General features: G+C 37.1%; 1 protein-coding gene and 2 non-coding genes across 4 annotated transcripts in view; 1 reads left to right on the forward strand and 2 right to left on the reverse strand.

Moving 5' to 3' along the window:
• The window catches only part of LOC106666441 (diuretic hormone receptor-like), a 49,999-nt gene that overhangs the window by 774 nt on the left and 30,785 nt on the right, over positions 1–18,440 (reverse strand). For both annotated transcript variants that reach the window (XM_024229090.1, XM_024229089.1), the window contains exons 7-9: positions 6,956–7,029; positions 6,674–6,799; positions 3,374–3,562 (exon numbers count right to left, since the gene is read on the reverse strand). In XM_024229090.1, the coding sequence (XP_024084858.1) occupies positions 3,374–3,562; positions 6,674–6,799; positions 6,956–7,029 (389 nt within the window). The remainder of the gene's footprint in view (positions 1–3,373; positions 3,563–6,673; positions 6,800–6,955; positions 7,030–18,440) is intronic.
• On the reverse strand, positions 490–562 carry Trnad-guc. Its single transcript has one exon. It is a non-coding gene; the product is annotated as a tRNA-Asp (tRNA).
• Positions 8,288–8,360, forward strand: Trnad-guc. The gene has a single exon. It is a non-coding gene; the product is annotated as a tRNA-Asp (tRNA).

Consider the following 18,440-nt stretch of genomic DNA (forward strand, 5'->3'; position numbering starts at 1 on the left):
ATCAATAACACATCCCAGGCATATAGCCATTTTCTTTGACAGACGGACGAGATAAAGGAAAACACTTATGGAATTCATGACAGAAGTCAGTGATCCCAACGACCTGACCTTGTATCAGTGGGCATTCGGGACATAGAGGCAATGGTATAGTGGACAAGTTGGCCAAGAAAGAAGCCTGTATGAATTCTCGAGGCCGCGAAACCTACTATGGCCAACCTTGCCACAAAAAATGATGCATCTAAAAATGGATCTTAATGAGTCCAAAACCTGGTGGACCATCCTACAGGTATGAGAAACGCGAAGAGATTCATAGAAACGCCATCCTCAAGGCTTACAAAGAAATTACAGGAGGGCGTCCTTAGCACAACCGGATTCTGGTTGGACTCCGTGCTAACTTTGTAAATAATTAAATTCACTAATTTCGTGGTCCGCTTGACCAATTAATATATTACATTGAATTAAGGTTTTTAGTTGAAATAAAAAAGTCAATGGCACGAGCGGGATTCGAACCCACGATCTTCGGCTTGACACGCCGCTGCTCTACTATCTGAGCTATCGTGACCTCGACCACTCGGACACCAGCCTCCCACCTCAACAAAAAAATTAAATTCAAAAGGTGGGGTTGAGATGAGAAGTTGGTGTCCTAGTGGATCGAGATCACGATAGCTCAAGTGGTAGAGCAGCGGCGTATCAAGCCGAAGATCGTGGGTTCGAATCCCGCTCGTGCAAATGACTTTTTTAACTCAACTAAAAACCTTAATTCTTTGTAAATAATTAGTGATTGAATTTTTTTCTGATGCCGGAAAGCAAGTATCATCCTGTTATGTTGGTAAAAATCAAATATAAGAAAAAGGGATATAAGCAGGGAGAATCACTAATATGACATCTTTCAATTCCGCTAATTTGATCTTGAGCTTTTTAACATAATTACCAACTCCCATTCCGAGTTATAAGAAATCCTAGCATATTTATCTTACAAGTTTTCTAATTTCGTATGGTAATGAATGTCACTATATCAGGGAAATAAGCAGGGTGAAGTGATACACAGATACTTTACATTTCTGCCAATTTTTTTTCTAATGAACGCGAATTATGAGCAAGAATGTTGTCTTGATTCAGCATCAATTATTACAATTTTTCCAACTGTATAATTTATTAGCAAAATCTGAACGTTCCGAGCTAAAAGAGATACGTTAGGATATAAGCTGGGTAAGCTAATATTCTAAGTTTCTCCAATATAGTTATTTTTGTGTGGTGTTTTGACCGTTAACCAATGATTATTTGGGATCTTCAGGTGCGATCTGGTTTGACGTAGGTTTTAGAAAAACGTTTTTTTTTACGTTTCGATCTTGTTGAGGTCATCTTCAGGGCTCAAAGTATTTGTTTTCCGTGTAGATGTCATTCTTGTCTGTCTGGCACTCTCAACACGCAGACAAGAATGACACATCTACACGGAAACAAACACTCTGAGCCCTGAAGATGATCTCAATAAAGACTGAAACGTTGGCATGATAAAGAAAATGACCGCACCTCACGATCTCCAAATAAACATTGTTACTTTTCGTAGTCTTTTAATATTTATGCATTTTTACAGTACCAAGCTAAAAGAACATCTTCCATGACACTTTGACAATGTTTCTAAGTTTGGACAAAATGATAATGAGATGTCAGGAAAATAAGCAGGTTGAAGACACTGATATTTTCCATTCATGCCAATTGTGACTAGATGTTCTTCATTTTAACTAACTACTTCCGTTCAACTAGCTATTAGCATATTAATTCCTTTAGTGGCTAAAATAGTAGATAATGAAATGGCGTGACTGTAAGCAGAGTGAAACAATTCTCAAAATTTCTCCGATAGTGCTGATTATACTTCAAGACTTTTAATATACATACACTACTTCAGTTCATGGCGTCTAAATTTGTCCTGGTTCTAAGTTTAGAAAATTACGCTGAGATGGTGTTAGGTCAGGGATATAAGCAGGTTAAGCAATACACTGATATTTTCCATTCCTGCTAACTGTATCTCAGACATCTTCATATTAACTTACTCATTACGGATTGGCTTAAAGGACTGTTAATATATTAATTTTATCAAGTTCTAAGATTGTACAAAATTATAAGTAAATGGCGTTACTTTAGGGTCATAAGCTGGTTGGAGTAAAACACGAATGTTTTCCATTTATGCCAATTTTTTCCTGGATGACGCTGATGAGAGCCTGACGCTCATTAATTTCACCAATTTTTTGTGTTTGAAAAGTCGATAATGGTATGAAACTACGTAAGGGATATAAGCAGGGTGAAGCAATCACTGATGTATCCCATTCCTGCTAATTGTAACTCAATCGTCTTAATATTAACTAACTTCTGACATTCCTAGCTTAAAGAAGTGCAAGCATATTAATTTCATCAAGTTCTGTTTGTAGAAAATTTTAATTAAATGGTGCTACTTCAGGAGCCATATGCTGGATGGAATAAAACACGGATGTTTTACATTTATGCCAATTTTTTCTGGCTTAAAGAGCCTGGCGCTTATTAATTTCACCAAGTTTTTGATTTGAGAAAGACGATAATGGTATGGAACCACGAAAGGGATATAAGCAGGGTGAAGCAATACACTGATATTTTCCATTTCTGCCAATTTTGTTCCTAGCTTAAAGACCTTCGGGCATAATAATTTCATCAAGTTTTTGAGTGGAAAAGACGATAATGAGATAGTACTACGTAAGGGATATAAGCAGGGTGAAGGAACACTGATATTTTCCATTCATGTTAACTGTAACTAACTCCTTACGGACTGGGCTTAAAGAACAGCAAGCTTGTTAATTTCATCAAGTTTACAAAATTATAATGAAATGGCGTTACTTTAGGGTAGGGATGGTTAGGGATGGCTTTAGGGTCATAAGCTGGTTGGAGCTATGCACTGATATTTTCTCTCAATTTCGAACACAAACAACGTCCAGGAAGGTTGTCTCGTTTCCGCATGTTATTTTGTTTTGAAAATCTTAAAAATGAAATATACTGTATCTTTAGCACTCGGAGTCGATAGCACTGCCATCTCTAGTTCGGAAAAACTCTTTCGTGGCTAAACTCTGTACAGTCCTCTTAACAGTCCTTTCTTAGCTAAACAAAATCCCTAGACTATTAATTTTAAGTTTGAAAAAGATAATAGTGTGATGCGTTTCTCCAGGGTTATTAGAGGATCAGACATAAAAAGACCCAGGTGCAGAAACCTCTCATCATGTTATTTCGACTGTTCTAAGATTAAAATAGTGTTTTTAAAATATCTCATATCTAATAAAGAATTGCAAGTTGTACATGTATGTGCGTCAAATTTAATAAATATTACGTGGTTTTCAAATAGTTAGGATACCTGTGTGGAGATTAAAATTGACCTAACGTATTCATACAGGTTGGCGTAGTACGGCCCTTTAGACGGTCCAACTATGAAGAGTATGTAGGTTATGCCCAAGAGCGGAATCAACACCAGGAGCGCTTTGGCCGCTTTTCTGTACTGCTGCGTTTCCACATTGGTCGCTGAGCGCAATTTCGTTATCAAGACCTGAAACAACAATTGATAATGCCGGGTCCTCAAAAAGTGAAAGAATAATTATTTATTAATAAATATTTAAGAATATCTGTCTTCATATAAGTGGGTTCCATGTAAATTATAGCTTAAATTTTTTTCGTTTATTGTCATTTTCCACGTGATGTGACATGGCTTTGGAAGTTTCCAAATAATATATATATGAGAGGAATGGATAGGTACAGGGATAGGGATTCGAGAGGCCGTCTGAACTTCGACCTGAATAGTTCCATTGCGCTCCCATGCGCGTCCAAAGCTTTGCCAGCGGCTCCTAAGTGTAGGATCTTGAATGGGGTTTTCCTGTCTTAGTTGCAAGAACTGCACCTACATAGACCTTCCCAGAATCATAAAATATGTTCTGCAGTCTCCTTCTCTTCCTGGCAGTTATTTGAAAATTCTTTTGTCTGTACACTCCGATGCATGTGCTTTCTTAAGCGGTAATGTCCTGTCAGGAGTCCAACCAGAATCCTGGTTCGGTTGCGGTTGCCTTCCAGCAATTCTTTTGTGAGTCTTGCGGATGGTCCTTCTTGAATCTCTTCGCGTTCCTCATACCTGTGGTATTGTCCATGTTTTGGACTCATTAAGGTTCCATTTTAAGATGTATCCTCTTTTGTGGTAGGATGCTAAGCCACAGTAGGGTTCAGGCCTAAATTGGCCAACTTGTCAAACTTTTCGTTGCCCATGCAGGCCATTAGTATGACTGATTTCCGTCAGGGCCACCATGCAGTTCCAAACCCTTTTTGCCTTCACCTCGCATGAGGCCTAGGGCCGTTAGTGCCTGTCTGTCCGATAAGATGGCTATCTTCCGGAGATGTATTCCTAGCCTTTTTATTTCCCTAGTGCAGTGTTCAATCGCTATGATTTCAAATTAGAAAACTGTAGCATATTTACCTAAGTTTAACGTCAGTTCGGTTTTGGGTTCATCCCGAAGACTCCATCTCACGTGCCCTTGTCGTACTTCGAAGCCGTCAGTGTACCAGTAGGAGTTTGTCTTCCGCAGAGTTCCTTTGGCCCATCCATCTCGTTCTGGTATCAGTAACCTTGTACTTTTTAATAAAATTGTATTTTGGAGTATTGGCATCGATTGGCACCCCTAATATGGCATCTGCCTGTTTCTCCTTTCTCAGTTTCCATTGTTTATTTACAAGGCCTATCCTTGCAGGTGTTTGTCCATTTAATAAACCTGTGGGCTGCTGCTTTGGCTTCTCTTTAGATTAAAATACGAAATGGTGAGGGGTTTAACATTTCCAGGGCCACACGAGGGAAAGTATAGCGGTGTCATTGGCACGGTTTATTGGCATCGGTGATTAGGATGGTTTAAAAAAGGGAATGTCCGCGGTATATACAGTGTAAGAAATTTGTCTTGAGTTGCTTCAGAAAAAATTTCCGTTTGTTCAATGGATAGAATTGTAACTGTTAATAAGGAAATTTTTAGGCAAATTTCGTACAATTTGTTTCTGTGATTTTGTCGAAAACAGGAGCTTTATTTAGTGGTAAATGGCTTATGACATGGTATATTTAATTTAGTATATTTAATGCGTAGTTTTGGTGAAGGGGAGAAAAAAGATCCACAAGTAAAAATGATGTTATATAAAATTTGCACACCAATGTTTACAAGAAAAAATGGATAAATTACACTAACTAAAAAATTGTAATTAATTAGGAAGAATATTTTGCATGATTATAACCTGACCATCTCAAGTTAAAAGGACGTCCAAGGAGAACTGGTAGAAAAGAGGATTTACCGCACTGACAAGACTAGGCATAGGTCATACGGGAATAACGCAGATCACCTTCTGGAAAGCGACTGATTAGGTGCCCTGATGCAAGTATAGAATAACAGTCGAGCACCATTTCAATTCAAAAAGGCTTGATGTATATAGACAATATTTTGGCATATCATCGGACCTGTGCGTAGTTTTGGAGTGTTAATGGGTGTCTGAGTTTTGTCATTATTGGAATGAATGTAATTTATTAGCGTGAAAGGAAGGGGTGTTTAATCCCGTCCCGAGGAATATCCAGTGGTCTCGGGTTAGTGGATCGTCTGGAGAGTAAAAGTAAGTTATTGGCGAAAATGCAGTGGGTTTATATATTGTATATTTCGTGTCTGCTCTGCAGTTGACAAACTGCGGTACAAACGAGAGGCTAGCTTTGTAGGAAATCGACATATTATACATTTAAAAGGAGAGAGGCATTAACCAGATGAAGACGCTCGAATGGGTCCTGATTAAAACAAAATATGAGAGAAATAACAGAAAAAGTAGGAAACACACAGAGGGCCGGCGATGACCTCAGCTGTTTGTCGGCTCATAAACTGCCCGTTTTATATACATAACCTGACAAGCTATTTAGGCTAAACATACCCACTGTATAGCTTTATCGATGTATGATTCAAATTTATTATTAGACCTCTCATTTTTTTGAAACCGCATTTTTTTTTCGTTTTGTAAAATTATTTAATGTTTCTAATATCATAGAATTCGTTCTAACTGGTTTACAAAACAAAATTAAATAAAAAATAAATGATTATTCGGAGATCGTGAGATGCGGTCTGGTGTGACGTAGGTTTAAAAAAACAACATTTTATTGATCTCTCAACGTTTCGAACTTTATTGAGATCATCTTCAGAGCTCAAAGTGTTTGTTTTCCGTGTAGATATGTCATTTTTGTCTATCGTATTGAGAGTGCAACGATAGGCAAGAATGGCACATCTACACGGAAAACAAACACTTTGAGCCCTGAAGATGATCTGAATAAAGATCGAAACGTTGGCACGATAAAGAAAATGTTTTTCTGAAACTACGTCACAACAGATCGCATCTCACGATCTCCAAATAATCATTGACTAACGGTCACTAAACACCACACATAAAAAATATAAAAAAATCCTAATTTTGGGCTTATTTTATATCCATGTTCTAGCGCGCTAGGATAACGCAAAATAATCGGATCGCATAATGACAATTAAAAAACAAAATTGATACTGAACACAAAAAATTGCAGTAAATCTAAAACCGAATGTGTAGTGTTTATGCAGGGGCGAATGGGTTGCCATAAACAAGACATAAACATAAATTATATACTTGCCAACATTATCATGACTAGGAACATAAGATTGATGACTAATACGATAATTGCTGGTGTCTGGTAGATCCAGTCTGTCATGTTCGGCATCATCCAGTGACATCCCTTTTGAAATGGATCCATAACTATCTGAAACATTGTATATAAAACGTTAATATTCATTTTTAGGCAAAAACGGTTTGGTGAATTTAAATGTATGGTAAAATAAAAGGTTTTTTGTACAAGATAGTTTCCAAATATTTGTTTACTTTTTAACCCCGTAATACAAATTCAATAATGTAAAACCTGTGAATCGCTACGTTGTTCGTCAGTAATAAAACGGGCAATCCACCATGTGATGACGATTAAAACAGGAGCACCTGAAACATAGCATTTCAGAGCATATTTTTATATATTCCAGGTTTGAGGGGTATATTGATAGTTATACAGTTTTGGCATTAAAACTTGCAAGTTACGTTAACATCCAATTAATAGAGAACTTTGTTGCCAATAAACAAGCTATGATTGGACTGAGAAGGTTCAAATCATCATTGAAGAAATTAGATTTATTTTTGGAATTTGGATGTAAGGACTAGAACTGTGGGGCACCTCAACCTTTCAATATCCAAAGAATACAGTTCTTTCAACCCAAAGTCCTCAGAACCACGGTCAATGCTAGGTCTCCACCACCCTTCACAATGACCTCAAAATTTCAAAGGAAAAAATACTTTTTTATGAGGTCCGAAGTCGTCGAATGTAATGTGCAACATGCTGCAAGTGCCTTTAATCAGTTCTGTAGGAATAGAATTGACGATAGGTTGTATAAATCATGTTTTCTTTCATCAAAACTTTTTCCATTGTCCACAATAAACTCTCCTCTCACCCCTAACGAGTTGCCTAATCCCTATCCAACAGAAACCACCCTTATAATCCCACCGGACTGAAGAGGAGAAGGCCTCGTGACCCACTAAAACAGGATTAATCCTCTCGTGAAGTAGGGAGAACAATAGTTGTTAACTCCTCTCACGACACCTGATCTATGCCATTTGTAAAACCGTCTCATTACATAATGTAAAAAGGGTTACAAATCGTAAATGTGTTTAAAAAATTAAAAAATTTAGGAACCGAACGCCGAATTTGTGCACGGACTTTTGCAGAAATGTCGTAATTTACAATTGCACGGTTGTTCCGTAAACATTGCAGCAATATTGATCGAAAAGAAATATTATTCAGGTGCAAATAGGTTAAATAGAACACGTCATCTACTGCACTTGAAACGAACTGTGCTTAACATAAAACAGTTTAAATTCACTAATTTCGTGGCCCGCTTGACCAATTAATATATTACAATTTTTTATTTATTTTTTGGCGTTATGAACTATGCATATTAGCCATGGTGACAAATTCTTATATGTGTGTTCAAATTGAGGGGGGGGGGGTGGATTATTGTTAAAAAAGGACCAGAGGCGACGGTGGGAATCGAACCACTCGGCTACCGCGGTCCCCTATATTACAATTAATTAAGGTTTTTAGTTGAGATAAAGTCAATGGCACGAGCGGGATTCGAACCCACGATCTTCGGCTAGATAATTCAAAAAATGGGGTTGAGATGGGAAGTTAGAGTCCTAGTGGATCGAGGTCACGATAGCTCAGATGGTAGAGCAGCGGCGCGTCAAGCCGAAGATCGTGGGTTCGAATCCCGCTCGTGGCATTGACTTTTTTATCTCAACTAAAAACCTTAATTAATTGTAATAAAACAGTTTCTTCAACTGAGCCTGTTTTTATTTATGTAATTTTTTTACATTTTTATAAAGGAAACTTGTTCATAAATGCTTAGTAACATAACACATGCAGGAATACTTAATTTTAGGAACAAAAAAGACAAAAATGACAAGACGTGTGATAGAACCGTGTAGGGTTAACAGAGGAAAGAAATCTTGCAAAATAAACCGTCAGATAAGCGTAAAATCATGCGAGCAACTTCGAACTGCAAAGAAAATCTAAATCTACATTACATGGTAGATCATAAAGAATTCTTGTATTAAATGTAGGAGCAGTCTGAAGAAGTCATAAACTGTAGCAATATAAACCGTTCCAACCTCGGTTAATGGAGCGCGTCGGAACTGAAGAAGTTTAGTTTTAGTTTTACAACTGTTTCGATTCCTTTAATAATTTGTTTATATAGTAGACGATTAGCAATAAATGTTCAAACGAAATAGAATCATGTAGAAGTACATAAATCCCTAACTGTTAAGAACACAATTAATTAATTTGCAAAGTAATTTTTTTTAACACTTTATAGTTGAACAGTATATGTTTAAAATTAGCTTAAAATGCAAAACTATTCAATTTCTAAAAATATTACGTCTTTTTAATTTAGGCATACATATTTTATAAGAAATAAAATTATGAAAAAACATATAAATACATATTTATATATACATTTTCCATATTGATGACATATTTCTCTATTAAAACAGCAAATTGTTGGAGGTTTGTCCAAAGCGAGAAAGTAGAAGTAGAGAGAAAAGTACAGAGAAAGAGCACAGAGAGAGAGAAGGAGAGAGAGAAAGAGAGAGAGAAAGAGGGAGAGAAAGAGAGTAAAAAGAGAGAAATAGATAGAAAAAGAAAGGAATAGGATAAAAGAGAAGTGAAAGGAAGATAGAGTGAGATATGAGAGATGGAGTCGAAGAGGGAGAGAGAGAAATGGTGAGAAAGAGAGGAAAGAGATAGATAGGTAGGTACGTAAAAAAAAGAGAGAAAGAGAGAGTGAGAAAGAGAGAGAGGGAGAGAGAGAAAGAGAGAGAGAGAGAGAGAGAGAGAAAGAGAGAAAGAGAAAGAGAGAGAGAGAGAGAGAAAGAGAGAGAGAAAGAGAGAGAGAAAGAGAGAAAGAGAAAGAGAGAGAGAGAGAGAGAAAGAAAGAGAGAGAGAGAAAAAGAGAGAGAGAGAGAGAGTGATGTGAACAAATGAGTAGAGAAAAGAGAGAGAGGTAGACAAATGTAGAGAAAAAATAGATAGAAACAAGGAAATAAAGATTGAGCTAAATAGTTAAATATATAGATAGATAGAAAGTTATGGAGATAGATGGTGAAACAAGTAGATAAATAGATAGATAGATAGATAGATCGATAGATAGATAGATACATAGATAGATAGATAGATCGATAGATAGATAGATAAATAGATAGATAGATAGATAGATCGATAGATAGATAGATAAATAGATAGATAGATAGATAGAGAGAGAGAGAGAGAGAGAAAGAGTGAGAGAGAGAAAGAGAAAGAGTGAAAGAGAGAGAGGAAAAGATGAGAGAGGGTGAGAAGATAGAGGGAGAGGGGTAGAGAGATCAAAAGGGAGAGAATTAGATAGATTAAGAAAGAAACAAGAAAAAGAGAAGGAGAGAGAGAGGGAGGAGAAGGAGAGACCACGAGAAAAATAAGAGAAAAAAAGAGAGAGTGGGAGAGAGTGTGAGAGAGGGAGAAAGATAGAGTGAGCGTGAGAGGGTGAGAAGATAATCGTAAACGAATGAAACAAGTCAAATAGATTTTATATTTTACAACATAAAAGAGAAGAAGCAAATTTTAAATTTCTTTATACATTTTTATTAGGCCTAATATATATGAACAATCCACCCACTGAACATAAAATGAGGCCTTTTTTCCTGGAGATTGTGACGCCGACAAAGTGATTTACAGGTGAATTTGTTCTCTGTGGGGCGGAACATGTCAATTTCCTCAGAGATTCTCCAAAACGACTTGCCTTTGAAGTGGAATTAACGTTCACAAAGGAGTTCCCATTTCCTTATTGCCTTTCAACAAAGGATGGACTTAGGACGCAGCGCTAGACTTAGTTAAGGGCCAGAGTGTTTCGGTCATAGGAAACAGCAACAATCATTAATAGAGAATCTACATAGAACCTTGATATTAAATTATCCCTACTAGCCTTTGACCGTCCGGATCGAAACCGATTGTAATGAATTAGAATTAGTAATTAATTATCGAACGGTCCGACGTGAATGGAGAACGTCGACCATGAATGGAAAACGGCCGGAAAGAGGAAATTAAAATTCAAATTCAACAAAACAATTGCTCAATTTCCCAATTGGGAAAACCGATTTATTAATACAGTGATATTCGTTGACATTCCATGGCAATGCCTGTCGCAGACAGTTCACGCGCTTCAATGGACAACTTCAAAGTGCAACGAATCACAGCAAAACCCTTGAAATACTAATCTAATTTAACTTTACAGAGAAATAACTGCTAATATAATTTATTAATTTATTTATGACTGAGAGGCCTAAGTTATTCCATATTAATAAGTCCAATTTACAGAAATTGTCGCAAGTAATAATAAATAATGATTAACGTTAACGGTTTTGGACACAGCAAAAACCAGCAGATTTAAGGTTGAAAACAGATGGAATGAAGAATACGTTTCTCTTACACAATGCTACATCGCCATATCAAAATATCCCTGTTATGCAATAATAAATTTAATTAAGTTAATATATAATTCAAATGAATTCAATTGTTGGCTAAGCATTGTAATAAATAATTTGAATTTTATGCTCATAGACCAACACTCCAATACAAAAAACCTGGACGTATGTTTATTCCTTATTTTTTGAAGAAAAATAACTTTATTCTAGGACGGTGTCCCCTAAGAATAATTTACATGAAATAAATAATGGAAGTTCCTTCTATGAAGTTAAAAGTAAAAAAAAAATATAGAAATCTTGGCACAATGTATACCAATAAGGCAGGACAGAAGAAAAAATTACGAAAATATTAAACAAAAATAAAAAATGTTAACGTGAGGTCTCTGCTTGGAGGGAGAGGAGGTAATTATACAGGTGGGATTTAAAGGAGGAAAAGGAGGCAGCGTGACGAATAGAAAGGGGAAGGGAGTTCCAGAGTTTAGGGGCTCGGATCAGAAAGGGTCTTTCGAAGGTATGGGTTGTTGTAGCGGAAGGATAAGGTCGATTGCGGATGAGCGGGTCTTACGAGTGAGATGTGAGGAGTTGAATTGGAGGGATTGGATGATGTAAGGAGGACGACGAGTGTGGATGGACTGGAAAAGAAAGCAACCTAGGAAATACTGTGCACGGAAGGAGGGGAATAGCCAGGAAAGTTGGGAATACAACCCCGACACCCGGGATCCCCGTGGGGTGCCGTACACAAATCTTACGCAACAATTAATAATACGCTTCAATTGCGCGTTCTCCCCCTCCGAGAGACCACCGTATGCCAAACAGCTATAATCGAAGAAGGGAAGATACAAAGAGTTTGCGGGTGGAGAAAGGTAAGAGAAGCCAGGACCGACGAAACAGGCTGAGGAATGCAATGGTTTTGGTCAAAGACTTCTCCTAGGTTTTTAACCGAAGAGCAGAAGGGGATGGGATGGTTATTTAGCATGAGAGGTGGGATGCTGAGGAGGGAATTGAGGAGTTGCCTGGACCCGATAATTATGGCGTTGGATTTGGACGGATTGAGGACTAGGGAATTTTTATGGGCCCATCCGTTGAAGGAGTTTAGGTCTTTTTGGATCTTGAGAATGGCCGAGTGAAGATCGGAAGTGTGGAAGGATATGTATATTTGGAAGTCTTCGGCTATAGGTGATAGCTACAGGACTGGATGGAGTCGGGGAGATCATTGATATAAATGGGAAAAAGGATAGGAGAGATGCTAGAGCCTTGGGACACCCAGGATTTTAGAGGGAGGAAGGATGGGGTATGGCCATTGGGAAGGGAGACAGCTTGGTGGCGATTGGTAAGGTAGGAGTGGAACCAACGGATGGTACTGGCGGAGAAGGAAAAAGATTCGAGTTTAGAGAGGAGAGAAGAGTGAGGGACAGAATCGAAGGCTTTAGAAAAATCAAGAAGGACAAGTATAGTAACTTTCCCTGGGTCCATTGCTAAGTGGAGGTCACTGGTAATTTTTATTAGTGCTGATTAGGTGGAATGACCTTGGCGGAAGCCAGATTGGAGGGGGTTGAGAAGATGGGACTGTTCAAGGTGCCTGGAGACTTGTGCTTGGACTAATCTTTCTAGGGGCTTGGACAGGTTTTTGAGAGGATGGAAATGGGACGGTAGTCTGTAGATGGTTTTATTGACAGGGTGGACAGGAGCTTTTTGCCAGGCTGTAGGAAAAACAGAGTTTTGGAGTGAGTAGTTATAGATGTGAAGTAGAACAGGTAGTAATATTGGGAGGCAGAGTTTAAGAAAATGGATATGGGGGGATGCCATCAACTCCAATGGCATCTATCCTATCCTTTTTTTCCATTTATATCAATGATCTGCCCGACTCCATCCAGTCCTGTAACTATCACCTATATGCCGATGACTCCGAATATACATATCCTTTCACCCTTCCGATCTTCATTCGGCCATTCTCGAGGTTATGGCCTCGAGGACTTCGGCTGGGGTTATTTTCCATATTAAATCGGTATAAAAGATTAGTAGTTGACTTAAAACGCAAAATTAATGACTTGTGGAGTGTTTTTTTGCAGAGTTTAGATTAATAATAAAGAAAATCAAAATTTCATCCTTTCCAGAGCCAACTTGTCAAGTAAGTTAGTTGGTATTTTTAAATTATTTTCTTTGATGAAACAATAAATATGAGTAAAAAATTAATTTTTCTTAAAAGTACCCGTTTAAGTAGAGAAGATCTCGCCCGGGCAGATGCCTTGGCCAAAGATGAACGTCATTAACAAAGCCCAGGTTCTGGGAGTGCATCGTTAAGTTTCGATCGAAGAGAATGTAGTGGTCAACCGCGACAATCGTTATATTGCTCTTACCGCACTACGGAACCTTCATTTAACGGCTTCCTTGACATGTAGTCAACTCTAAACATAATGTACAGGTGAGCTTTAGCTTTCCGGGCTTTGTTTGTCTATAGAAGGTTCAACTAATCGCTAGAGATCTTTAGGTCGAAAACACCGGCTTTATAGCTATTGACTAATAGTGTCATGAGATATAAAGGTGATGACTTATTTCTGATAACGGCAAACCAGAGTATTTCAAACTGCTCACTTGCAAGGATGTTTTATAGACATCTTTAATACATTGATAACCTGACAAAATGTCACCATCTTCATTCTACTGTAGAGACCCTTAGCCATTTGAACAATAGGGAGCTTTCCTATTTTAGATGAATGCCAGTTTAGTTTGCTGCAATCAGATGACCGGAACCATATATGGAGAAGACGTGAAGAACCTTTTGCGTAATGTGCCATGCGTGAGTCACAGCCAGCTCGTCCATGTCCTACTGATTATCGTACAGAATGGATCTTTCACTCAACTAATGTACATTAAGGATGTTTTTCTGGAACCTGTGGTCATATTCGTTCTGTTTATGGTAATGCATGATAATGCTAAACTGAATGTATGTCGAGTTGTCAGCCATTTATTGGAAGATGTAGGGATTAGGTCAAGGCACGTTATCCTCACACGAATCCTATGGAACACATATGGAACATGATGAAGTGTCGGGATAAATATCGTTCGCCGCCTCCAACAAGGTTGAACTGCTATAGACCGCTACAAGGAGAGGCTAGGAAAATTTCATTTAGACTTCAGAAGCAATTAAATTGGGTAGGAACTAAACAATGCTTGCATACAACCATAATCAACAAAATCAGACACCCATTATTAGAAATGGGGACTGATTATACGATCCTGGAAGCATTCTTCACAACTTCCTATAAAGTCTCAACGGACTATAAAGGAGAGGAAGAACACAGGAGAGCATCAGATATAATTATATGGTATACCATGGTTCCAAAACAAACGACCGGTCATTTTTTGTACAAGCCCAAAATGTGAGCAATCAAACTCATTAGGGAAGTCTACTTCGGTCTTTTAAGCAGAAATGCGTGCCATCTTGTCTCCTTCCTTGTGACAAATCCTTGTCTCCTGGAAATCTTAAAAGCGGTGACACTGGCAAAAGAATCCTCATAAGATCTGATAGCCATGCAGCAATTAAAGCAGTAGCATGTAAAACAATGACATCAAAATTAGTCAGTGAATGCATCCAAAATCTCCAAAACCTGGAGAAACACAGCAACCTGATGATATCTTGGGTGCCAGGGCACAGGGGAATTTTGAATTTTGGGTAACAAGAAAGCAGACAGTCTGGCCAGAGGAAGATCTGCAAGACCATAAATAGGCCCCGAACCTATTCTTGGGGTAACAAAAACAAATATAGAATCCTCCATCGCAGAATGGATCCAAACAAAACAAAAGGAGAAGTGGATAAACTCTAGCGGCGCTAGACATAGCAAACATATGATGAAACAACCCTCACCAAGGCTGGCAAAATCATTCCTGCAATTGGAGAGGGCCCAACTCACATAAGTGATAGGAATAACCAGTTACTGGCATCTGAGAAAACATCTATACAACATGGGCATATACAACGATGGTCCCATCGGCAGATTATGCAATGAGGAGGAGGAACAGCCACCCATATCATCTTCGAATGCGAAGCAACAGCTCAATAGAAATTTACCCTAACGTATGGAAAAAAACTTAAGGAATGAAATTGTGGCAGCGACAGTCGATGACCTGATACTTCTAAGGAGAAGGATAGAGTCTATTGCACTGAAGTAAGGAACTAGGAAGGTACAATAAGCCAGAAGGCTGCACAAACCGAGCTTCCTAGTATCCTTTTTTACCATACCATGCTACAATCCGCTCTTGATGAAGAAGGGGATTCTGTTTCACAAGGAGATAATAGGCGTTATTTAGAGCAAAACTAGGTAATCAAGTGTTAGTTAATCATTAAATGTTTTTCCGAATTTTAGGTGAAATGATAAATATTTCACGTTATATCAAAACTTTCTTTTTACTTCATTTTAAGTGTGAAAAAAATTAAACATTTTATTCAATTAGAAATGATAAATAATGGAGTGAGTGTGGTGTTCAATCCTTTTTAAAAAGATAGTTCCTACTCACAGTAAGTTGTTTAGCGACGATCCGGATTTCGAGCCTTTTAGCTCATCATCAGGTTGAAGGACTTCTACAACCACGTCTCTCGACATGAATTGCCAAAGTGAACCCACTGATACCTCCGCCAACGCGACGTTCCAATTAGCAGCTGATTTTTTTAATGGCGCTCCGTTATTTGCCATACGTTGGTGAATTATCGGAAAAAGTTAGTCAAATTTTTAAACAAGAAGGTTTTAGAATAGCTTTTAGAAGTACGGGTTCACTTAAAAACATCATCTCAAAATCTAAAGACAAAGTAGACAACTTGGCAAAAAGCGGGGTTTACCAACTCAATTGTAATGATTGTGATAATAAATATATAGGACAAAGCGGTAGAGAAATAAAAACAAGAGTAAAAGAACACTTGCCTAAATCGAGCAAATTTTCGGAATTTAAGGACCATCTAAAAGAAACAAAACATAATTTCAATTCAAATTTAAATACAAGAGTGTTACATAGTTTCAACAAAGGGAAAGAACTAGATTGGTTTGAGAAATTTGAAATTAAAAAATGTAAAATTGAACATGGTGATAAATGCATTAATAATATAACAGATTTTGATCTACCTCCCATTTCAAATATGTACATAAATAATATCAAACATCCAAATAATTAAACTAATTTATTTTAATTGTTATTATTTTTATAGTAATTTAACAATATTAAGTATTTTCTAGTATAATATTTATTTGTGTTATAATTTCCGCGTTCCGCACGTTCAAATTGAGCGCTGGTAAAAAAATCAGCTGCTAATTGGAACGTCGCGTTAAGGAGGTATCAGCGGGTTCACTTTGGCAATTCATGTCGAGAGACGTGGTTGTAGAAGTCCTTCAACCTGATGATGAGCTAAAAGGCTCGTAATCCGGATCGTTGCAAAACAACTTACTGTGAGTAGGAACTATCTTTCTAAAAAAGGATTTAATATTTCTGATATCGTTCAATATAGTTTACATTAAAATAAGTATGCTGTAATTGATATGTCGATAAAAATAGATATAGTTAGAAATAAACAACAAAATACGAGTGTTATTGTGAGTTATTTTGCCTTTGAGTATATAAATTAGGTCTTTTTTGAAGATTTACTCCAATCTTATTAAACGAGTCCTCGAATATCAAATCTTTACACAATTTCAGATAATACCATATATTACAATGTTGCTTTTTTAGAAGGATTTGTTTCCAGAAGACACTTCTCATGGCAGACCTTGGGACGTTGAAAACCCTTGACCGGAGGACCAATTGCTAATAAATATTATACAATCATGTACATGAGCAATGGAGGTGAAGGACGTGCGTTACGCCTTTATGCATTGGTTAAAAGGTTCGGATGAGAAATTTAAATAAGTTTGTATTTGACAAATTTAAATTTAAAACAGGGTTAAGAAAAAGTTATTGTACGATACGGTTCTAAGGCTAGTGTAAAATTCCACGGTTTCCTTTAAAATTCAACCTGAGCACGCTGATTGCCTTGAATCTGTAATGAGTCCGGTCGCCAAATTAAAAGCTCGTTTTAATAATCAATAATTGATTGATTCGCCGAGCGATCGTCAGGTTCAATTTAAAAAAGAAAAAATGAAATTGAACTTCAGCTTCGTAGCAGGGGTTGTGTAAGTTCACTGCTTTCCCATTTAGACTAACGATATATTTATCCATTTGTTTTAGACTTTTCCTCCTTTACTCTCTTCCTCTTTCTCTATACACATCTTATACTTTATTTTTCTCTCTCTTGTACCTAACCTGTCTATTTAATTACTTACGCTCTGTATGTATTTCTCTCATTTCTCCATCTTTTTTCCTACGTTTTTCTTTCTCATTTATTAATGTAAATATTTTTCTATCCACCTATTCAACTATCTAACTGATCCCTCCACCTCTCTCTCACTTCCTCTCTCTCTGAATGGCTTTACTTTATCATTTCCTCTCTTTATACCTAACCTGTCTATTTAACTACTTACGACAATATTTGTCTTTTTACCTCTGTCTCTCATTTCTCTTTCTCTCTACCTACGTTTACTTTATCATTTATTTATATACATATTTATTTACCTATATCTGCTTATATCAATCTCAATCTATCTCCATATTTTTGTACCCATTTATTTAACTATCTAGCCCAATCTCTCTCTCTCTCTCTCTCTCTCTCTCTCTCTCTCTCTCTCTCTCTCTCTCTCTCTCTCTCTCTATCTATCTATCTATCTATCTATCTATCTATCTATCTATCTATCTATTTGTCTATCTATCTCTCTCTCTCTCTCTCCTTATCTATCTTCCACACTACCTATTCTTTTAACATTAATTTATCAACATAACTTTCACACTCTCTCTCCCTCACTCTCTCTCTCTCTCTCTCTCTCTCTCCCTCANTAACTTTCACACACTCTCTCTCTCTATATATATATATATATATATATATATCTATCTATCTTTCTAACTATTTGTCTATCTATCTCTCTCTCTCCTTATCTATCTTCCACACTACCTATTCTTTTAACATTAATTTATCAACATAACTTTCACACTCTCTCTCTCTCTCTCTATTTATGTATCTATCTATCTATCTATTTATGTATCTATCTATCTTTCTATCTATTTGTCTATCTCTCTCTCTCTCTCTCCTTATCTATCTTCCACACTACCTCTTCTTTTAACATTAATTTATCAACATAACTTTCACACTTTCTCACTCTCTCTCTCTCTCTCTCTCTCTCTCTCTCTCTACCTATCTATCTATCTATCTATCTATCTATCTATCTATCTATCTATCTCTCTCCTTATCTATCTTCCACACTACCACTTCTTTT

The sequence above is a fragment of the Cimex lectularius genome, unplaced genomic scaffold (genome assembly GCF_000648675.2).
Source record: "Cimex lectularius strain Harlan isolate CLEC.00 unplaced genomic scaffold, Clec_2.1 scaffold289, whole genome shotgun sequence".
Taxonomy (NCBI): Eukaryota; Metazoa; Arthropoda; class Insecta; order Hemiptera; family Cimicidae; genus Cimex; species Cimex lectularius.